A 24,721-nucleotide genomic window follows, 5' to 3' on the forward strand; every position below is an offset into this window, starting at 1 on the left:
CAAGGCGCTATGACATCACATGTTTATGAATAATCTTTCCACACCAAAGACTTATGTAGCCCTCCTGAAACAATTCATTCTAAAATAAGAATTTTTGGAACTAAGTAAGAGACCATGACACTGATTTTGTGTGGAGTACCCATGTATAAACTATTAAATGGTTAAAATCTGAGCCTGCTCCCCTTTCCTCCATTTGGACCTCACTTGCAAACTTGCTCTATTACATTTTGTCAGAGATAAGTGCTTGCGCAGGGCCGCTTATAATCATTTGTCAACGTCTACATGAGATCAATATCTGCAGATTAAAGTAAAGACATTGTTGGTCCAGGCCTGCCAGACGCTAACAGGAGGGGCTGGGTTTGAATAAGTAGTATCTGCTCCATTCTGAGTGATGCTGCATCTGCGAGACATTGATTCGATTAAGCAGCCCTTTTTCTGGGTATAATATGATTTCATCTACCAACTACCGTATTTGCTCTTTACAGCTAGAAAACCTTAGCTTCTTCTTCAAATGTCTGACCGTGTTCTATTTAGCTTTCAGGGCTCTGTTACAAATCTGAAATAAGCGGTGGTAAAATTATACATTTTAATGCAATAAAGTTCTCTAGCCATGTGTCCGTATTGAGCATTGGTGTCTGTCTATACCTTCAAAAAAGAAGAGGAACAACCCAGACACAAATATAATAAATAAATACACAACCTGTACAACCTACAACAAATAAGCTAAATTCCTCGTTAAAGAGACCATTGTTTGTGGTTTAAGTTTGAAGAACAATTTTCATCATCATCATTATTATTATTAATCACTACTATTTTCTTATAAATGCTCTTAATAAACGGGGCCAGGTAAAAACAAAATAAATGTATTGTAACTGGCTATGTCTTGCTCAACCTGATAAAACCAAGCCATCCTAATAGGATATTGATGTTAACACACTTCTGAAAACATCATTAATTCTATCTGTGATGTGTAGAGAATGAGTCTAAATGGCTTTCATTCCTGTAAGGAGACCTTTTCACATTCCCCCTGCCCGAGTTAGCTTGGGAACACTAAAGCAATTTGGTGATGTCTTCTGAGAAACATCATCAACTGAATTCATTAAGGTAAATCAAAGTCAACACAGAACACATTATTTCTTTTGCAAAAAATTCTTAAATAAAAACAAAATCAAAAATAAAATCAGCATTTTACAAATTCCACTAAAAATATTATATCTAGATGGGATATATACAAATAAGGGCATATACACCCATAATATTAGCTAGTAATATTAGTAATCTAAATATGTTATCTATAGAAGGATTATATGCCTGGCTGGTCATCATTTTAACAAAAATAAGAACAAACATACGGCCCTTACATGCGTTAACAGAGCAAACAGAAAAGTACATTTGAACTGTGCATTAAATTATATTATATTAAATAAATATATATATATATATATATATAAAAATAAATATGTAAAGAAAATAAAGATGAAGTTGAACACATTTTTAAAGCAGGCATCAGTCACTTAGATTTAAAGCAGCAAACTTATCATCACAGCCATTAGCTTTCTAACAGCCTGAGACAAAACACCTTTTCAAACAAGCATTTCCAACATATCACCCCAAATGGGACTCAGCCGCCAGTCTTATTAAACCGCATTACATGCAGTTTACTTGTTTAAACACCATTGGTTTAAAATGTTTATGTTACATTTCCCCAATATACCTATCTTAGTGGATATTGTAAATACATTTTCCATTATATAGATTCCTGAGTCTTTAAGCGAGAGATTCCAGGCCATCTGGAATCCTTCAGGACTAAGGGCTATTGAAAACAGCGAAGGTTTTAGGCTCTCTGCGAATACAATTCCGCCCCAGACAAATTACATGCTTGAAATTGCTGTCATTAAATTTGTATTCTCCCTTAATTAGGTTACAATTTCAAACTCTCAAACAGTAATTCTATTTCATTACAGCGCCTTTTGATTGATGCAACATTTCGCCCTGTGCAATATAGACACAATATATATTTTAAAATTTCCTTCAACCACCTTAGTAATAGAGCTGACCTATATTTTGGGTGTCTAATACAAGATCTATTGGCTTTGGTTTGTGAAAAAGAGATAAATATTGGCTGGCCAGGGCTTTACGATATTAAATTCACAAAGGTAATAAATAAGGTGAAAAACCAAACAATGTGATTTAAAAGGAAAATTGTGCCATTTTTTGGGTTTTATAATTTTCACAAGAATCCGACTGCATTATTAGCTAAAACCTTCAGCTTAGAGGTGATTAGTTAAGGTTTATTCTAAAAATGAATCATAAAAGTAATAACACTGTTAACGCTTTTCAGAAAATTCTCTTCTTGTAGATTCCATTTATTTTTATTTTTTTAACATATTTTGTGTTCTTTGTCAGTGGGATTAAACAAAACCGAGCAGGATGGATGTGTGCAATTTAGTAGGCAATGAATAATTAATTTAACATCACAAATGTATACAATAGCCACATATATATATATATATATATATATATATATATATATATAGTAAAAAAGAAGGTCAAGCAGCTTATTGTGTAGCACAGGACAATCCAGTGTCTATGGAAGTAGAGCTGCCAAATAAAATTACTAGTGTAATTAAAAATACAAAGTTAAAACACCTTTGAGGTCACTGATGGGAGTGATAATGAATTAAAAAAAGAAATGATAAACAGTGAATTTTCCTAATAAGGACGAGGAGAGGAGATATAGCAGGGCTAAATGTAGCACTGTCCCAATATCATCAATCACATTGCTTTTTAGCTCCCTGGCAGCAATATTAACAGTGGCTTTCGGTTTGTTTATATGACTGTCAAAGGCCTTCCACTGGCAATGCTGACGTGTTCTGCACTAACCCCCTGAGTGCCTGCAGGAACAAACAATGCATTACAGGAGGCACCTTTTGCCACTTAAGGATTTGAGGCTTATATGCTGTGTCTTTTACTTCAACTATAGGCGGGACGTCTCAGAAATGTTAGCCCCACTTTTCCTATTATCTATTTCCTGGGGTTGGTAATGGCAAACGTAGAGCTCTTTGAATACCTGAGAGGAGAAAAGCACACATTGCAGTTTGTTCTCCGCCACCCCAAAACTTTGGAGAGGCTGTGGATACTCTGTCATGTACATATAATTCTGCCTCATAACCAACATGAAAATACAAGAGAAAGATTATCTAGACAGTTGCGCTGCGAGGGTCAGACATATTTGGGAGTTAGGCCAAAGACTTAACCCTAACCTTCAGTAAACAACACTCAGCATTAACATTATAAGGGCTCATGGCTCCCTGGCTCTTGGGATTTGGCAAGCACTGTTATCCATCTCCACGCTGCATACAGACTTACTGTAAGTCCAAAAGGAGTTTGTGGCACACACGTTCTTGTGTTCCTGAAATACACAACTTACCAGCCAGGCGGTAGGTGCTTCATATCAGAAATAACATGTGCCTGGTTTAGTATCAGAAGGCATGTATGTCTGGTATTGTATTAGAGGGGAAATAAATCTAGTAGAAAAAGTCAGAAGCATCTTGTTTAGCATCAGAAAAGAGCTACGTCTTAATTTGCATCAGAAGGGACGTCTGTCCTCTTTAGTATCAGTCGTGACGCACATATTTTTTTAGTCTGTTTTTCAGTAAGGGATTGTCTTTTTAGCACTAGAAGGGAGGAATCAGTTCTTTATTTGTAAGGAAGCGTGGCTTGTCTATTTTCATGTCATACGTCATGTTTAGTATCAAAAGGAAGGGGTTGCTTGTTTAGCATTAGAAGGGGAGTATGGCTTGTATAGGTTGGCTACCTGTCATGCGGAAATCTTGCTGTTGCAAAGACCACACAGGAGAAGCTATTTGTATGTAGTGAAGCACTAAATAGCGAATTGTGTAGTTTGTCGCTGTGGGACATGCTGACGTCCCATGTACACTTGGGCAGAATATAGGTGGTTCGAGTACTGGAAATGAGCACATAGCTTCTTTGCCTAATGCGGTTTAACCATTTCTCTAGCACAGCCTTACAATGGTGATGAAAAGCAAACAAGTAACCTGAAAGCAGCTATTCCTGCTTACAATGGTGTGATGCATTAGTCTTTTTATTTTGATGTCAAAGTGTTCCCAGCTTAACCTTTCTAAAGCTACCTCATACGGTATTCCTAATAAATAAAAAAAACATAAGAAAGAAAACACACCCATGTGGGCAAATGATCTCCCATTTAAAGAAAAAACACTGGATTAAATTACAGTGCTGTCAGATTTGATTTTATGACGTTCCTCCCCATTTTAGAACTAAATACAGTATTCCAAAGAAACGTTCCTACTGGTTATGGATGCCAAAGTGCTTTCCAGGGGAAAGCTACTGTATCAAATATGGACTCACTTGCTCATTACAGAAAATGTAGCTATTCATAATGGCTTCCAGTCATTTAACAGGTAAGTGGGCACTGATTTGCTCAAATGTTCTGCTACATGAGCAAAGAGAACACCTCTAGATGTGCAGATTGAACCCATAAATTGGCGGAATAGGTTAGCATACATAGGAACTCTCTGGGTTTGACCCGGACTCTCCGGAAGAGGCCCTGATTTCAAGTCAGTGCAGTGCTATTGGCCACACCCACTCACAATCTCTCCCCTCAAACCCCCACCCACTCCCACTAAACACGATGCATGGTTAGCACCGCCCCTTCACAAAGCCACTCCCCAAGACGAGGGAGATCTCCAGGTAGCCTAGACCAGGACGTTTCCACATACATGGATTAACAGCCAAATGAGCACTTTATCACTTTCAATATTTTAAGAGAAATAACTGGAATTGGAATATTTATGACAGGGATAGCGATCTGGTCCTGCCAAGCTTAGGTTGATATAAGGGCCAAAGAAAGCAAAGGACACATAATAATGCCTAAAAACACGCAACAATGTAGAGATAATGATACAGGGGTTTCTTCGCTGAACTGTAGCTGATCATATCAGCTGTTACTACCTACTGTATGGGTGGTCTTTTAAAATACTGTGTTAACAATTCAAACTTGGGCAGCACACACGCACTTTTCTATTTTTCAATCTGCATCAGTCACCTTCCCAGGTATGATGGAACATGTTTAAGTAACATTTATGAGGAATGACGCAGAATGTCTGATATTGGTTTAATAACTTCTCTTCATAGGTTTCACATTTTTTTTTAACCTACCTCCTACGTAGGTCTTCGGCTACAACTGCCCGGCAGCTGAAAAGGTAGGCTCTCAGGGACTTAAGCTGTTGTCTGAGACGCACAACATGTGCCAGGGCCTCAACATGTCTGTAGAGTAATGGGTTCTCCTGCTGTATGTCAATCAATGGCTCTTCAAATACATACTCCAAGAACTCTTTTGCTTGCTTGGATACCTGAAAAAAAAATTAAGAGGTCAGGTTGGTGCCTTAAGCCTGCAACAGATTTTCTTGAAACCTGATGTCTCCCTTTGTTTCCTTTGTACACTTTATACTAATTAAATACCCTTCTTAATCTCACAGTCGGGAATTATATTGTTAACCAGAGCACCTGCCTCATGGGACAGACTGCTTTATATAAAGCAGCTTTTCTTTCTCTGCTTCTTGTCAATAGATCCTCAATCACTGTGGAACTGAGTTACCGTATCAGAGGCAGGTTGGTTATATTCAACAATAGCGTAACAAAAGATTATTTTTTTTCCCATGTAAGAAATATTTGTTTCTTAATATGATTGCAACTGCCGTGATGCTAAAACCAGGCATGCTTATATATCAGTTCCTATAAAGCTGATTAGGATTATAAAATTGAGTGGGTAATATTTAAAGTGATGTCACTATACCTTATTAAACGTTAGCTATTACAGTATACCCTTGCAATCCTTGCTATTGCATGGAAGACTCCATTATTAGTTTGGATTACCATTAGGGAATGACCATCAGCAGCACAACAAAGTCTGCTGTTCTAAAAGACAAACAACAGTGTTTACCCCGTTGCGTTATTAAGATGTTTTAGACACACAGGCCAGACCTACTGTAGCAAGGATTTTGGATAATATGTTCAGAGCAGGGTACATATTGCACAGTAATTACTAGATTTCAATGTCATATGGATACCCCATACTGTCATATTATTCCCAATACCATATGGCTGGACATACTGGACATGGCTATCATTCTTATTATCTGTTGTTCAAACTATAAGGTAGAAGATGGAAGCATCTCTTGCATACTACCTGATATTTAAATACCATACTGAGAGTGATACACACAGTATATGACTTTAATGCATAATAATGTGACATTTAGTGGACATCATTATCTGGATTACTTCATGCCTTATAAATACTGTAATGTATTATCAGTATAATACTGATAAGATTGCTACTATTTTGAATATCATGACTTAATCATATGTGCTTGGACTGTCTGTTGTATGTGTTGTAATGTCATAAAACTTTGAAAACAATAAATAATATAAATTATAGAAATACTGTAATGTGGCAGGCATACATAATTATATTTCTGCCAAGTGGACGTCTCATGTATTACGGAACACAGATGGGCTTAAAAGATCTACCTGTTAATATATGTATTACACTATAATACAACATACTTACACAGTATCATACCTATACACAGTATCACAGCTACACACCTGCAGTAACATACCGTATTGGCTCGAATATAGGCCGCACTTTTTTCGGCCTATATTCGGGGTCTAGTGCCCGACGCCCGGGTCATGCAGTCCCGGGCGCCGGGCAGGCAGCGGGGTAAGGATACAGATCCCCCGCAGCGGTGCAGGGGACCTGCATCCTACTCCCCGATACGCTCAGACAGCCTCCCCTGCCAGCACTTCCCACGGGGGGGGTGGTGCCGGCACGGGAGGTTGTCTAAGCGCTTTTTACCTCTGCCCCCCCCACCCCGGACTTACCGGAGCAGACTCCCGGGTGTCTTGCGGGGCCGGCGGGGGACATCTACGCAATACAACTTCCAGTGCCGGCACAGGAAGTTGTATACGCGTATTGCGTAGATGTCCCCCGCCGGCCCCGCAAGACACCCGGGAGTCTGCTCCGGTAAGTCGGGGGGCAGAGGAGGACAGTGGTAGCATATCTCGGGGAAGGAGGACAATGGTAGCATATCTCGGGGAGGGAGGACAGTGGTAGCATATCTCGGGGAGGGAGGACAGTGGTAGCATATCTCGGGGTCGGGGGAGGACAGTGGCAGCATATCTTGGGGGGGGGCAGAGTGGCAGCATGTTTTTTTGGTGCTTTTTTAAAGAAAAAAAAATTTTCTTTAAAAAAGCACCAAACTTTTAGGGTGCGGCCTATATACGGGGGCGGCCTATATCCGAGCCAATACGGTACTTACACACATATCCTAACATACACACACGTAGAGTAACAAACTTACAGACTAAAATCCTTACTTACACACATATTAACATACTTATTTACACACACACACACAATCTACCTTTGTTGGTTTAGGAGGGGGTAGGCTGGGGCCAACTCTTCTGCTACCTTGAATTCCCCATACGCTACATCTGAGCGCTGGGAAATGACGCCATATTCTTACAGACTCAGCGTGTGGGGCCTGAGGAAACGGGCCCTGACGCCACAGCCTAGCGGTATGTCGGGACTAAAAGTGGTTTGGAAGGTTTTGTGCAGGTGAAATGGGATGGCCCAAGACCCAACAAGGGTATAAGGCACATGATGTGGGTGGAGCAAGATGAGATATACCCGCTGTGCTCCCTGATGACATCATCACCTTCTCTCCTGGGCGATTACTAACTGTAAACTGTATGAGATTAATATATGGCCCACTTTTTGTACAAGAGACGTTTACTGCCCGTTTACCATAAGCCGAGAGAACTTATTCGGTACGGGATGTTTTTCTAAATAGGTTTCTAATGCAGAGGGAGTGGGGAGGACTTTATGAAGCAGACACCACATACTCCACTCAGCCAGACTGTGTTTAAAATAGATTAATTACCACAAACTATTGAACAAGATCTTTTCATATTATTTATTCATTCACATGGAGTAGGAAAAGATGAAATAGCTCTTGCTAATGTATTCCATTCTTAAGCAGGGGAGAAATTTTGTCTATGATACTTGAGACAAGAATGATGGAAAATGATACATTGAGCAATGCCATTAGGCTTCTAGCTCCTTAAGTCCGTGTTTACACTGAGACAGAGCTAAACTGCACTATTTTGGGAGGCCAATCATGACAGAAAAAAGGTTTTTTTCCTTTGGATTTCAAATGTAATTTCTGCAAGACACGCTGTACCAAGCAAGATCAGTTTAAACACAAGCCCTAATTAGGGCTTGAAAGTGAATTAAAACTCTAGACTTGGATGAGAAAAAAATCAATAACAATGTTTTACATAAACAGTAAATGAAAGGTGCATACATTTTTTTGCTAGTATAATTATTAATAAATTAAATGAGATCTCCATTACTAAGCTTAAAGTGCCAAGAGAGGATCAATACTTCATTTTTAATAAAAAGGGCTACAATACTAGGAAATGGTGGAAGGGAAGAGTAGCACAGTGAATTATTTTTTATTAGTCAACATACATATAATAAAATGTACCACTGGTATCTAGTAAAATGTTTATTAAGGCAATAATATTGGGGAATGGGGTATGGGGGCCTCTCCACTAGATACTCTTTGTTGAGTTGTAGGATCTCATGCTGTATCCTGGACCTCTGCAACATTAGGTGGTGTTCAGAGAGTGAAAGAGTGCTTTTTTGAGGTGTCTGTGCAGACTCAGCGAACCCCTAAGCGCTGATGAGGGGGCCAAACGGACAGCTGATGTGGTCGCCAGGGCAGTTCGACCATGGATTCATTCGATCAAAGTTGCCTAGAGCTCTCTTGATCTGGCAAGATCTCCGGTCAACAGGCTTTGCTAAATGGCCTAAAGAACTGATATAGGATATACCAGACACTGAACCATATCAGTTCTTACTGACATAGCCACTAGTGAACAGAACTTGAGTCACAAAATGAAGTCAGATTCAGTAGAAAGTAGAAATTTGAGTATTTTAAGGTGCACGTCCTCACATCCTAATACTGCAAATCACCATACAGGAAATATTGATAAATGCTGCTCAAAATAACACTTCCTTTATGTAAATGAGTAAAATATTTAGAAGAATGATGTATTTTAGTTACACAATTCAATTTATAAGCACGTTTGTGATGCTTATACACCTGTTATTGTTGTTGTTTTGGATACTAAAGACAGACCCTCGGGAGATAGAGTCTGCATGCTTTTCATATTTGTAGAAAATCAAGAGCTGTTTTACGCATATAAAGTTCTATGGATCTTGATAAAAGTCATTTGGATGATGAATTATCACTCATTCAGATATAACAATTTAGTGTTTAGTTTTTGATCTTTTTAAAGTTATAAATATAAATTTTTATATAAAAAAAAAAGAATAATAAATAAAAGACTTGTTGTGCTTATTTTGCCCTAAAAACGGATTACGGCACCTTATGTTTAGAAGTATCCCAGTTGTGAACCAGACGGGCCGGTATGACAAAGACATCATCCACATGACAAGTGCTACAATAATACCATCCACTGTAACTGCACACTTTGGCTTTTCCATTGGAAAGACCTATTGGCTTTTGGCAACCTACAACAGAAAAAAAAAATGTGCATATTAAAACCTTACAATGACATCAGTACAGTATAATATCAATATCCTTAATGTAATTCCCTAAACCGATTAAAGCCTATTCTTATAAATTACCATAAAATCTTACATATACAAAACACATGTTTTTTGAACCAAACTGTAGGTGAAAATGTAACCCAGAAAGGTTTTGGGCATTCAGTGTGACGGCGCCAATGCTGCAATTAATAACGAAAATGTTAGCAGAGTAGGTGGAACGCCACCTTTAAAATATGTCAGGAGACCAGGACATTTAAATTCAGACCTACAGCATATTTAAACCTGCAATATTGTCCACATGTTACATTATTTACCAAAGGAGTGTTAAAGTGGGTTGATGACATATATTTTGCACATATAGGTGTCACGCACAGCGAGGTTTGGAGACATTGATGCAGGTAGGACCACAAGTGGACAAGAACAAGGTCAAAGTCAAGCCGAGGTCAGGGTGCCAGAAATCAGGGAACAATGAAGAACGAGCCGAGGTCAGGAATCCGGTGGTCAAAATAAACAAGGTCAAGCCGAGGTCAAATGCTGGAAACAGTAATAGACCACACACTAATAGAATAGGCACTTTGTAGCATAGGCAGAACCATCAGAGGGCAAGGTCTGATATCTACTGAGGGCTTATATAGGATGGGAAGTGACTAGGCCCGAATTAGGGGTTTTGGCGCCAAAATATTTGAAAAGTCTGACGTCCCTTCCCGTTCAGGGATTACAGCGGCCATGTTGTGTGTGGCACGACCATAATATATTTTTCTACAGCTGATTGCACTAGAACAATGCATGCTGGCTGTACTTTTATACAATGTATTTAAGCAACACTTTCTTTAAGGACAAAAAAAATCATTAAATCTTCATATACATATCCAGGGCTGACCCAAGTGTTTCTTGCACCCAAGGCAAACTATGTCTGTCTGCTGCATGTACTTGCTTGCTAACTCTCAGCACCCATGGGGCACATAGTATGGCTGGCCCTATGTAAATGACAAGAGAATAAGGTCAAGAATAAAAAGTAATCTGCTAATGGAAAACAATATATCACTGTTCTGCTTTTAAAAGAAACTAATTTGTCTCATTGTAACAGAGCATGGTCCTGTTTGGTAATTCCTGAGATTACCATGGGTTGATCATTCTTTGCACAGAAAAGTCTGACAAGATTAATGCACAATTGGAATGATAACAGTTGTACTGTTGAGTCATTAACCTCATTGGACTTTGTCTCCATTGCGTGAGGTTGGGTACAGATTAGGCGCGAAAGATAAGAGAATTATTGCAGGTAGTACTGGAGGTCATTAAAGATATTTTGAAGACATGAATTAAGCTATTTTTCTAGATGTTGCTCAGCATAGGTACTGTTCCTTTTGCTCTGATGACTTTCTAACACTTTTATAACTGAATGTAGCAACCTTTTCCTCGTAATAATTTTAATCATGAGAAATCATGAGAAATTTTTGATTCATGTGTTAGCCGTGTAGTTAGCTCATTCCCTCGCCCTCACAGCTATTTTGCGTGCAGGGGATGTGTTCACCGGAGCACCTTTAAAAAAACAGGAGTTTATCATATTATGTCAAAATATATATTTCAGTTATTAAAAAACGCTAATCAGGCAGAATAACTACTCTGGAAACAAACATACTTCTAACAGGAGATCAATTCTGATCCTCTATGTGTTCCTTAAGTCTTATATTTTGGAGAATAATGAAAAACATATATTCGTTTAACCAAATACTGGTTCTCGCCATACTATGTGTTGGAATGTTTAGTTAATAAAACAGACTGAAAGTTTACAGTTGCTCATAAAGCTAAGTAACTTTCACAGGGTCATCCCCCATGGCTTAGTGATCTGTCATTTTCACAGATTCTACATTTAATAAATATTTATCACTCACCTTGTCTGTATGCACAGGAATTCCTGTGGTACACAGCCTGCTTTTCTTAGTGAAATAGTTAATATTCCATCACAATATTTACATCACATCTCCCAATCTAATCAACTGCCTTTTCTTTTCAATCACCTGCCATTCATTTATTCAGCTCCCATATCCTTTTCTGTTGCCCACCTTCTTCTTCTCAAGCCCTCTGACAATTCCTGTTATATCCCAGGTCATTACTGTTGTTCACTCTCTCATCATATCCACTTCTCATTCCCCAATGTCCATCCTGGCTGATAGTCTACACGCGTAAGGGCCACCCTGTCACCAGCAAAGGGTCTAAAATGGCCTGTGAGTTACACACCTGAGCTATGAAGACAATCAAGCTAGAGGTACAGTACAGCATAGACATGAAGACCAGACTGGCCTAGACTCTAGGTGTCATACATGTGTACTGGTCATAACTAGTGATGACCTTTTGTGAAAACCTAACAAAATATTTGGGTAACAAGCTGAGTTGAGAAGGACATCATCAGTGTTGTAGTTGAAATGCAGATGGGAAGCTACATGTTGTTTTCCAGAGGCATGGTTTATCCTAAAATCATGCCCATCAGTGCAATTCAAGGACAACTATTCAATATTATACGAGGTTCTATACAAAAACATAACCATCTAGACAGTATTTGCATGTAACTCTATTTAGAAATGCATTCCAAATACATGCTGCTCAATAAGTGTACCAACCAAATGAAAAACACACAATAATACCATAATAACTAAACAATCTTTCTTAAAGATTCTGCAAAAAAAGAAATACAAGTAATAATAAAGAATGGGAACTTAATACATTCATACACATTCATACACTTTGTCTACGTATGTCTGCTTTGACCTAGAAACAGACAATTCATTAAGCTATATTTTAAAGTACTTGTTCTATAATTAACATGATAGTGGGAGTCTTTTTTTCTTCTTCTTTACTTAAAATTGACTAAAATAATTAGATCTGAGAAGAGTCTGGAAACTGAACAAGAAGAAACACATTTTTAATCTGGAAAAGCATTAGAAGCTCCTTAAGTGTAATTAAGAACTATAATTATGAGCAATTTGCACAACTTTTGGATCTTGCAGAAAAGCCAATTTTGATATCATGGGGATTTTAATGGTTAATTCCTCTTTTCCTAACCAGTAAGGACAAGGAACATTATGAGGGTACAAGGTTTCATTGTCAGCCTCAAAAATCTCTTAACTTTCGCTGTAGTAAAGTATGATATTCCATATGCAGCAGCCTTTGATGATAGCTAATAAAAAGAGATATTTACTGTCAAAGCCCAATGATGTTATGAATGCATTATTTCCCCCCCATTATATTATTATTAATTATAATATTATATTATTATATTTTCAATACATGACATAAAACATTCTTATATAACACACACACGTACTAAACCACTCTTTGCCTATACAGTTAGGGGGACATCTGGTGGTTAATAATAAAAGCATAACATGTATGGAAAAAGTTTTCATAAACTTTGTAAAAAGGACTTGCATATCTTAATTTTTCTTTCATCCTGTTTAGATTGTATCTTGTAAGAGCTATGACTTCATAGTCGTCATTTTAGACTCCTATGTAACATCAGGCTATTCTAATATATGGCTCTGTCATGTATACCACGCATGTATAAACATATATAGCATTTAATTTTTATGCAGGAAATATTCAATATACTTGTGTTTTTAAGTTATATTTCAATACTACTGTGGTAGCTTTTTAGATTGCATCACCAAATACTCCAAAAACAAAGGATAATTTCACCTCTGGAGTACTTTGTGGGGGTATGCCCCAGATGCCACTCAGAAGGGGGTGCTTCAACTGCACCCTGGACCAGTCCAAAATTGTTCACAAAGGGCCGGTCAGATACTGTGAAGTTTTGGACCCGTCCAGTAAGGCAGGAACGCAGCAGAGTCATGTAACGCGAGGGGATGATTAAGGCAAGGATAGGGAGAAGTGAGAGCATATTAGGATTTGTGTGTGAGCATGTATCTATGTGTGTCTTTGTCAGCATGAATGTGTATGTGTAAATCCGTGAGCATGGATGTTGATGTGTAGGTATGTGTGAGCATTAATGTGTAATTGTGTTCAGCATGCAAAATATAGAATCCGCCCCGGGTGCCTACCCCTTACATTTCTTGTAAGTGATTGTAGCTCCTTGGTAGATAAGAGGATGCAGTTAGCTTGGCCATGGTGGTCATGGTTCAGATGCAGTTATACTGATATTTGTGGATGGACTTGTGATCTTCTCTAACAACATTAAGAAGATTTTGGAGTTATGGCATATGCCACTTTCAAAATGCTCATCTTGTCACATGCAATGCCTGGTTAGCCAAATGTCCCAAGATTTTAGGTGCCTTCCAGGACAGCAAACAGTCATGACAAAGTACGTCCAATTGTCGAGACTGTTCCAGCAAATTTAAATGTTTTGGCTACTCTGCAAGAAAGTTCTTTGAGACAGTAGTGTGCGTAGTGTGGTGTCATTAGTTAAAAATAAAGACAAAACACTTACATTTTATAGATCTGCAGGAGGTACCAACAGGTCTACCACCACTGGAGAAAAGAAATTGTGTGCTGCAGGTTGTGTCTTAAAACACTCTGAATTATGCTGAATTACTTAAGGCATAGCATACTTTGGTCAATAGCAGATATGCACTAAAGTGGCCACCGATTCCTGACCTTTAAACTAAAGATCCATGTTTGAATTGTCCTAATGTTTATTGATGGGGCCACCACCAGAGGTTTCAGCTGTGCTCCTTCATGTCTGAGACACACACATAGGGCAACGTTTTATAATTTTAACTGGCTTTATACAACATACTTTTGTCTGCCTAAACCATTCTAATGCATCTTCAGTTATTGTTGTTAAGTAATATGTGGTGTCCAAATCTACGGGAATGCACAAAATGGCCAATTAAGTTCATTAAACTAAACAACCTCGGGAAACATCAGGCTTCGGAAATACCATACATTTAAGATTCTGCTCTATCTTCAATCATATTTACTCCATTGCTATTCTTCTTCCTTCTGCTGTATTATCTGCTTAGGTTATAATACTGGTGTTCCTGCATATTGAGTTATGAAAGATGCTGGTGTGCTTTGATCTTAGTTGCTTCAAAGTAAGTTAGATTGGGTAGCAAATACTAGCATCACAGAGGTTGATGGCAATTATGATGTTTGCTTGGGAGGGGGAGGTTTGAGAGAAAAGCTTTGAAATACAAAGTTTTTTTTTAAATCCCCGCCCTAAAAAGAATCTTTTAAAACTAGAATTCTATATACATCCTTTGATGCTAGAAGAGGCCTATGCCCTCGATGTTCCAATTCTGACTCTATTGTGCTAAGGAATAAATAGATCACTTTAGATCTGCACTGTCGATGTCGATGAACTCACCGCTCCATTCAGTACCAGCAATACTGACTGTCCTTGCATGCAGGTGACAGCTACTAACAGAAACACATACTATGGTTCAAAAAGTTTGAGGTCACTTTTGAAAAAAGCATACACAGAAACAAAGGTTGGAATACAGTGGGATGGTGCACGAGCCAGGGCACCACCAAGTCCTTCAATAAATCCAGAATAAAGAAGCAGAGGCTCAGCATTCAAATGGTAAGGTGAGTTATTTCCCACAGGCCTGCCTGTGCAGACCAATTTGATGCAGTGTGCGGCATAAGGTCTAAGCACTGACAGGCTGACCCCCCACCCATTCAACCTTTGCAGCAATCATACATCTGTTTCCCAAAGACAACCTCTGGATATGACACTGAGCACGTGCACTCAACTTCTTTGGTTGGCCATGGCGAGGCCTGTTCTGAATGGAACCTGTCCTGTGAAACCACTTTATGGTCTTCCCCACCGTGCTGCAACTCAGTTTCAGGGTCTTGGCAATCTTCTTTTAGCGTAGGCCATCTTTATGTAGAGCAACAATCCTTTTTGATCCTCAGAGAGTTCTGTGCAATGAGGTATCATGTTAAACTTCCAGTGACCAGTATGAGAGAGTGTGAGAGCGATAACACCAGATTTAACACACCTGCTCCCCATTCACACCTAAGACCTTGTAAGACTAACGAGTCACATCACACCGGGGAGGTGTACTCAGTTGAGGGTGTACTCAATTTTGTTGCCAAGGATTAGACATTAATGGCTGTTTGTTGAGTTAATTTGAGGGGACAGCAAATTTACACTGTAAATCTCATAAACCGCTTCACTGAGGTATAGGTAGTGGCCTAACAGATAAGTTTGCTGTTCATACTTCAGATGGATGAGCTGATTTCTGAAGTCCCTTAAAATTAAAAATAAAACAAGTAAAACATGCTTTTGCATTAAAAAGTGTTGTGCGTAGTATTCAAGCCTCTTTTATAAATACCAATTATGTAACCAGGATATTTTAGTATCCAGTCCAGTGACATGAGTCAACATTAACTTTGGTTTTGCTGAATGTAACAAGCCACAACATGGTGGCTTCGGGTCCTTTTCTAAATCTGAGCAATCATCTGAGTAGGATATGATCAATAACACAACACGCACAAACTAAAAGGAAACCATATGATTCCCAAGTCCTGTATGTATCTAGAGTCTTCAAAACAGCAAGCTCACCTAAGGATTCACGGTACAAGAACATAAATTAAATGGAAACATTTAATGACATTCAATATACTGAAGCCGTTACAGATATTATTGTGAAGTTCCAGATGCGATTTGCTATTTAGGTCTTTGATTAAGTGGCGTATGAGTGTTCTGCTGTCTGTATTCTAACCATCTGGGAGCCTCTTGTCTCCAATGAATCATAATCTCAACAATGCTAGAGAAGATACCTGGGTTAAAATAACCAGTTTCCATCCACTTAGCTTCTCAGTCTATCATGCTGCTGTGAATGGTTATTGGGTAATACTGGATTTGCTAATAAAGGTTGCCAAAATAGCAAATTTTCTTAATATGCTTTTACAAAATAACCATACATTTTTGTTATAATGGTTATAAAAGATACAGTAACAATTTATCTGACTTCACCTTTTCTTTGATAAAGTCGTATTAAACATGATTCTTCTCCTGAAAATATATCCAGCAATTCAATTACATTGAATATTCAGACTCATTTGTTTGGCAAAATGATTCTGAAGAAACTAAGAAATGTATATGAGGCACAGATTAGAATACCTGCAAACTTCCCAAGGTTGGAGGCCTGAAACTCCGGCTCTACTGGGGTTGTGACTGTGATCAAGGGATCAGGCTTGTGGAGAGTAGGCAAGGGGGGGGGGGCATAAGCTGAATGGGAAATGGGTGCCCCCACTACCTGGAGATTGGAGATTCTGGGTAAAACTCAGTTTTCCTATGCGAATTAGATATAACCAACCAAAAAAGTGTTCTAGATGGATTGATGCCCTTTGGATAGACATTAGGAGCATTGTGATTCTAGGAGTTTCCACTGACCTCTGTATATTTAATTTTGTTAGATATACTGCACTAGCAATGACATTTTAACAGCCGCTGCCTCCATGGCTCCTAGGTTAGTTGGAGTTTAAAACATTCTTGGGAGAAATTCTGACTAAGTCTCAAGATATTTTCATATATAGAGGGGAGGACTCTACGTTTTGGGTTACCTATTACCGAAAAAAGGTTGACATCAGAAGACATGATTCAATGAAATGTGTTCCCTAGGGTACGTTGTTAGAGAAAGTTTTATGTTGGTTTGACTGCAGCAAAGCTCGTATCTGGAATATACAACACGAACAACAAAAACATGTAAGGCTTTGATTTTTTTTCTAAAGACTGACTAAAAATAAATACAACTGAACTGATTCTTCTGTAGCTTTGAAATCAACAAAGGAGGAGGACAATGGGAACAACCGTGTCACATATCTGATAGATGTAACATATCTATTCTTTGAAACTACAGAGACGCATGCACAAGGGATAGGAGAGGCTAGTGGCCTAAAGTGACTTGTGAGCAAGCATCAGTGCGGTTTTGGCTTTCAAGTGAAATGTGCCATTACAGTAGGTCTTTGATGTGCAGGTGTGTTTTCAATGTTTCATTCCTTGATTATCTAGTCCCATTATAAATATACAAACAACTCCACCCTTAGACACACCAACAGCTGAAACTTCTATGAACCATTTTTAGTTAACAGAGATCTCCGTACATAAAATTAATTTCCATTGAAGAAGGAGGTTGAGGATATTAGACAAAAACAATAAAATCTAATTATCACTGTCCAGTGAGATACTTATTAAGACTAGTTCCGGCATGTTTATTATTTATTACCTAACAGACTGTAAATTTGGAAAAGCAGGGTGGGCCTTCATCTTTCTTCTGTGACAGTATGTCTTAAATTAGTTTGTATTACTGTTGATTTATATATTTTATTTGTATTCTCTCATCATCGTAATTGCAATAGAAAATCTGCTAGTTCTCTGTTACTCTGGCAGGCGGCAGCAGAGTCTTGGGAGGCTTGCAGATGGCAGTGGAGTCTGGGGAAACTGGCAGACAGCAGCAGAGTCTGGGGAGACTGGCAGACAAGGTCAGGCAAGCCAAGACAATACACAAAGGGGAACAAGTACACATTGCAGAGGATGATCCAAGAGAATCAAAGTCCAAGCCAAAGGTCGAAATCTGCATAATCTGAATCTGGCAAGGTACAAATGTCAAAAATAGAATTGTAGTCAGAGTCCAAGGGCAAGGGTCAAAACCAGGAAATACATGAGGCGAACAAACAGGATCCATTATACTGCAGGGCCAAGAAGTAAAATGCTCCAGCAAGGGAGCCTGGAAGCATCCTTGGTTCTAAATGCCCTTAATTACCTGATGGGCCTCAGGTATAACGACCAACAACAAACTGAATAGGGACATAGGAGAGGATGGAATGGCAGTAACCTCAGATCATCATGGTGGTGACACCTGTAGGTGGATGGTCAGCCATGCTTAGGGTCACTGGTCCAACTCCTGTGGGGTTCCTGATACTTAGCCATATGCACTTAAAACACAAGGGGTACTTACAATTTCTGATATACATGTACATACACAGTATGTTATCCACTGCAATTGTATTTTGGCTAGTTGCAGCCATAATACCCCCTCTCCCACCTCCCCCATGCACAGACAAATAGCTAATCTACCTAAGTGAAGGATCATTCAGCATTTGTGGCAGCAAAGTAGACAGACAGCAGGCTTAGATAAGGCATGTTTACACATTGTGCTGGCCACAAAAAAGAACAACTACAAAAGCTTTTCAACACTAAGGAAACAGGGGAAAGATTTAGTGGGCATCAGTTCAAACAACAACCAGTAACTTGGCACTAAAACGTGTCAAACGTGGGTGGTGAGATTTTATAAAAGTTGTACCAGAGTACTACTACTAATAATTTCTTGATGAAGCTTCTGTGGAAAGGTCTGATCATCACAGTACTCTGCTTTCAAGGATTCTGAATAAAAAACCCACCAAACTAGGAAAAACAATCTAAAAGACAACCACATATTCCATAAACCATGCATCATTTAAAAGCAGGCACAAATGTGCTTGACTAAAAAGTATATATTTACTACAATAATTAACATCCCTACAAAGCTTATTTTTCTTTAAATCAAATATGAATCTTCTATGATCCATGTTCGACCCATCTGACAGCAGCGCTAATTGGCTGCCCACCGTGAGCCTCTATTGAGGACAAACTCTTTAAGCCAAATGTGAAGTCCAAGAGCTGCAAGGCTGCCATGCCATAGAGTTGCGGGAATATTGGGGGAGCCTTGGAGTGTGCATCAAATCAGAATACAGTTGATACAAAGTGATATGACCATGTTTAATTTTACATTTCATTGTATTTTCCTATAAAACATTTGAAACTGCTTTCAATTATCTATTTTGTCTTGTGTTCTGATTGTCTCTGGCTAGCCAACACTGTACATATGAGATGTTCAATGCTTTAGAGGAGCTGAACGTGGTTTTTACTGGGCCAACACAGAAAAAGATGTCCCAAAAGCTATTTCTTGTGCTCCAAGTTCTTAAAATCATAGCTTTCCCTTTTTTCCAGTTGCCTATGAATCAATATGTATTGAAACTATTTCAAATACAGATGATTGAAAACCTGACACATTCACAGCCCTTAAAGACTGGAGTTAAATGTCCCTCTGTACACCTCCCACTTATCCCAAATTACAGTATCGCATTTGCCTTTAGATATCGCATGATTGTCTGCATGTCTTCTTGTATCCTAAGAATTCATATGGCTGTTAAAACAAAGGGTATGTGACTAGATGATTACGACATTTGTCCCATAAATGAACTCAAACTTACATAAATTCTGTGATATTTTCATAGTAATTAATTATTGTTCTCTGTTCCTCCTTGACCTGACATTTTTTAATACTGGACCCCCAGATGTCCTACAAGTTTTGTTAATCAAACAAACCCTAGGCAAAGAATGCAGACACAATCTAAATTGTTTTCTAAAACATTCTACAAAATCAAAACCTCTCCAGTTCTATTCATACAAATCTCAATTCTGAGTTCATTTGTTTGCTTTTCTCAGCCTTTTTTCAATAGAAAATGTAAAGCCTAATTCAACCTACGGAAGAAAAATATGGCCCTACCAACATGTTTCCTTATCAGTGGGTCATTGTCAATCAATTAATGGAGACAGCTGGAGTCTGTGGAACAGGGATTAGCAAAAAAAGACAATAGCTCGTCCTGAACTATTACAATTTAATCACTTTAACTAAACAAATAAGGCAGTTCTCGGCTGCTGACATGTCAAGGGAATTCTGAACAAAAAGAAAACTTCAGCAAGCTTGGTCCTTACTTTTCCCCTTGGCAAGACAAGAGCGAGTGATTACTGTAGCTTTAAGTTCCATCTTTGTGTTCCTTGTCTTTGATTCCTATTCGGACCATGCCACTTTCTGGCACTAATTTGTCAAGCTAAACAAAGAAAGGATTTGTACCTCCTATAAAGGTCTAAATTAGAACTGGCTTCTGCAGTATTATGCGCCATTCAGACAGGACACAATGACTTTAATTACTGGAATTTGCACTAAATGGCTGAAGAATTTGCAGAAAAACCCTTCTCTTCCCCAACTATTATTTACTCCTCCTTGCCAGCGGGGTGGGAATTTAAGTCTAGGACCTTACTAAATATAATTGGCAATGGAGTTTGCTTTTGAATTAAACAAAACTCCAAGAATAAAAAAAATAAGAATCGACCAATTCTGCAGGTTGTTTTTGTAATGTTTCAAAAGAAAACTTTTATGGTCCCTTAAGCCCCTAAAAGCATGAGCATTCTTATACACAGTCCTAAAAAGCAGCTCACTGTGTTACAATGAAAATATTCACTGAATAAATAATTCTCAAACTTAATGAAAACATGGTTATTTTACTTACTTTGAGGTACTGGAGTACCATCCTGAATATTGAAATATTCCATTCAAGATAATGTTGCAACAGCTTTAGATAAAATATGAAGTCCTGCTATGTTGATGGCATAACTTGATGAATATAAATGATATTTATTATGAAATATTTCATAAAGAGAGCACTAAACGTCTTCTGGAAACGTGTAATTTAGGTTCTCCTCTATTTTGGGTTGAATTTTATTCAGAACTCTCATAGCTTTTGTAGAACACGAAGGAGTCGTAATATTTGAACACCCTGTTGGCACTTTTAGGGTTAGATTGCGAAAGAGAAAGGCTAAGAATAAGGATAAGAAACCAAGACTGCTAGTTTTTGATTGGACAAAGAAACTCAATTTTGCTCAAGATACAGCGATGTCCTTCCAAAGAGTAATACCAGTTTAAACAGGGCTGCAAAATTCCAGTTCTCAATGGTCGCAAACGGACCGGCCTATCATTGCTTTAAAAAAAAAGTAATTTGTTTAATATTTAATCCAACAAATACAGCCTTTCCCTGTCTGACAACATTACACATGTAGGGCATTAAAGGGGATATTTTTGTACATGCACAGTTTGGCTGGAGTGGGAAGTAGAATTTATATTTAAATGTATACAATGTTCTACATCAATAGCAAATACATAAAGAAATTCATATTTCATATATTCCATGTTAATTTAGATGCTCCAGAGGTTCTATGTGAAATATGTAATACATTTTATAATATATCCATTTTGAGTTCCGCTTCTCTTATACTGTCATTATTATTATTATTCATTATAATTATTTCAAAATATATACTACTGAAATATAGATATGAGCTATGTGAGGTAATGATGTTTTTCAGACGTTCTCTAGGTATGGTTGCACACATAACTATATTGATTACATTTTGCAATTGCCAGATGGATCAAGTCATCCTTCCTCACGTGTTCTATATTATAGAATCAAAAAGTAAAATGGAATTTATGCCATGAAGCCTCTGTCAAGCTCAAGAATGAAAACCTCAATTTGTTGGCACTGGTCCATTTGGTTTTGTTAACATCATAATCTACTATAGATATAACTAACTCTTCCTAAATAATTTATGCTATACTTGACTGGTGTGCGTGTTTTGGGTGTTGGTCTGGCAGAGCCTGTCCTTGTGTTTGGGTGTCGGTGTGGCAGAGCCTGTCCTGGTGTGTGTGTGTTTGGGTGTCAGAGTGGCAAAGCCTGTCCGGGTGTGTATTTGAGCATCTATTTCCTGGCACTTTCTGTAGGAATAAACTGAACAACTTTAATTTTTAGTTACCCATAGATAAAATGCCCTCCTGAATTTGTAGTCACTTCAGAGCGCAAAACTTTCAAGGCCCAGAAATCAGTGAGAGAAAAAGTAAAGGTTTTGTGTTATTTACTCGATTTCAATCTGCATATTTTATTGAAAAGGATAAGTTGCATTAAATTGTGTATGATGACTTTTTTTTAGTGTAGTGATGACTCCCAGTCCCATGACATTACATCAACATACATTGGAAAATCAAGAGAAGATGGGCATGAATGGTGGGCTGATTCGGTGGCACAACGGGCCACTTGACTAGACTTGCCCCCCAGGCCTTAGGTGTGTATACACATGTTTTTTCACATAGAACCTCTGGAGCATCTAAATTAACATGAAATATAGGAATTTTTTAAGCACAATAAGGACCTTTTATGCCCCTTTTATGTACAGACATTTTGGACACTGATAACATTAAGCATTTAAGAATAGTCTGTGTGTCAATATATTATTTGGTCATTTAGTTGGCCTTGATCCCTGTTCAGAAAGTTGCCAGCCTTCTCCTGAAAATATGTTTTTTAAATATGTTATATTTTGATTTATTATGTTATTAACAGCTGAATAGACTACTATCCCTACCTGCACATTTGAAGCCTTGCGCAGTAAGTCCTTTCTCCAGAGCAAGTGTTGTCAGGATACCCAAGAAGCTTGTGGTCACTGACTGACGCTTGTTCTTTTGAATTTCCCTCTTTGCCATATATTCTTTGGGTTTTTTTCTAAGAGAAACAAGATGCTGATCTGATTTCCGAGAAGAGTTGGCAGCCGATATTATAGCGTCCATCCATTCCTGGGCCCTTTGACGGGTCTCCGTCCGAAGGCGTAAAACATCTTGAGGAAATATCACTTGGAAACAAGAATCATATCCATCAAGTCTGTCCGTTTGGACAGATACACATACATCCATACTATAGCTCAGTAACGGATCCTCATCCAGGCAGCTGGGTTGATAAGCTGTAAGATGAGTATTAGACAGAACAAACGTAAATGCTTTCCAGTTATTCTGTATTGTTAGTCTATAAAGAGTTCCAGTTTTCAAGATATTTTTGTAGTACCCATTGGACATATTCACAGATCTTGGAATATCGTTGCTTTTGTTTAACACAGTACGATTTTCCAAATAGTCATGGTCTTTTTCGCTAAAGTTCTTTGATCTTCCAAAGACTTCCTGCTGATTGTTAATGTAATTCGGGAGCAATGTCAAGGCCCGTATCCCTTCCCATAACTTCTGTCCCCAGTCCAAGGCCTCCCATGCAGAATCAGCTTTTAGTTGCAGTTGGCTGTTGTCTGACATTATAACATCAACCAGTTTGGTTTCATGGCTTCCTGTGATAGTGATGCTTTCAATGTGAGCAAGAGGGTATGCAGTAAGGGGGTTATGGTTCCCACTGTTGTCAGTGCTATAGATGTGCAATTTGTAGGGCGATATCTCAGCATAACAGCTTGTCCAGAAGCTCTCTTGGGTTTTCCTTGTTTCTAGGAATCCCTTCTTGAGAATATTTGGGAAGGAAAACTTCAGCTCTGTAAAACCAAGGGACACATTATTACTTACATGAAATCCTTTTGTGTTATGTTATTGAACGGATATATAAAATTCTAAAATATATTTTTTTTCCAGTGATCAGTGAGGTATGTTTTGGCAGTACACATTCACTTGTATAAATAACTTATGAAACTTAGCAACCTTATATCTTAGATTCTAGTTGCATATGAAGTCTACATTTTAGATGGGATACCGTTCTGTCTTGTATTTTTCTTCTCCCTACCCTCTAATCTTTCTTCCAACTTTGGTGTGTGTTATGGCATCTGCTTGTGTGACAAGGCTTTAGAAGCCCACTGTACACCACTACATATAGAATATGATGGTTTTATATAAATAATAATATGTTTAGGACTTTGTCTGGTCACAAAGGCTTTCTACACCTGTTTCATGCCAGGTGAAAAAAAAGAATAAAGCTCGGCTTTCTTCAGCACTGAACATATTAAACATGAAAAAGAAACACGGGATAATACCACATTAGTCCGATGTTCTTATTGTGCTATAAATATGTAATTTATTGTATGCCAGGGTTGTAATTTTCCATAAGAGTCAATCCCGATAAAAGGAGACCGAGTTTTCAGCCTCTCTGCCTGGGGAAATTACAAATCTAAAAAGCGTGATGTTTGCCTTGCTCTAACATTCATTAGTATTTCTGTGAAAACTGAAAAGCCATTACATTTCTTTGAAACATACACTAATCCCCTTTAAGTGCACAGAATGGCTATGCATTTTGCAGTCATTTTCCTCGTCTGTTAATCCAATAACAGACCTAGTAAATTAAGGCGGCAAACAGGATTTCTGTTCTGTGCATAAAGAAAAGATGACATTCTCTGCCTTCACCTCCTGCACTGTAGTGCTCTCCTCTCCATGCTTATACATCTAT

The 24,721-nt window shown here is 38.3% G+C and overlaps 1 protein-coding gene across 1 annotated transcript in view; it reads right to left on the reverse strand.

Moving 5' to 3' along the window:
- The window catches only part of PLEKHM3 (pleckstrin homology domain containing M3), a 63,286-nt gene that overhangs the window by 25,949 nt on the left and 12,616 nt on the right, over nucleotides 1-24,721 (reverse strand). The window contains exons 3-5 of the mRNA XM_053471058.1: nucleotides 22,881-23,819; nucleotides 9,501-9,646; nucleotides 5,200-5,393 (exon numbers count right to left, since the gene is read on the reverse strand). Coding sequence (XP_053327033.1) covers nucleotides 5,200-5,393; nucleotides 9,501-9,646; nucleotides 22,881-23,819 — 1,279 coding nt within the window. The remainder of the gene's footprint in view (nucleotides 1-5,199; nucleotides 5,394-9,500; nucleotides 9,647-22,880; nucleotides 23,820-24,721) is intronic.

The sequence above is a fragment of the Spea bombifrons genome, chromosome 7 (genome assembly GCF_027358695.1).
Source record: "Spea bombifrons isolate aSpeBom1 chromosome 7, aSpeBom1.2.pri, whole genome shotgun sequence".
NCBI lineage: Eukaryota > Metazoa > Chordata > Amphibia > Anura > Pelobatidae > Spea > Spea bombifrons.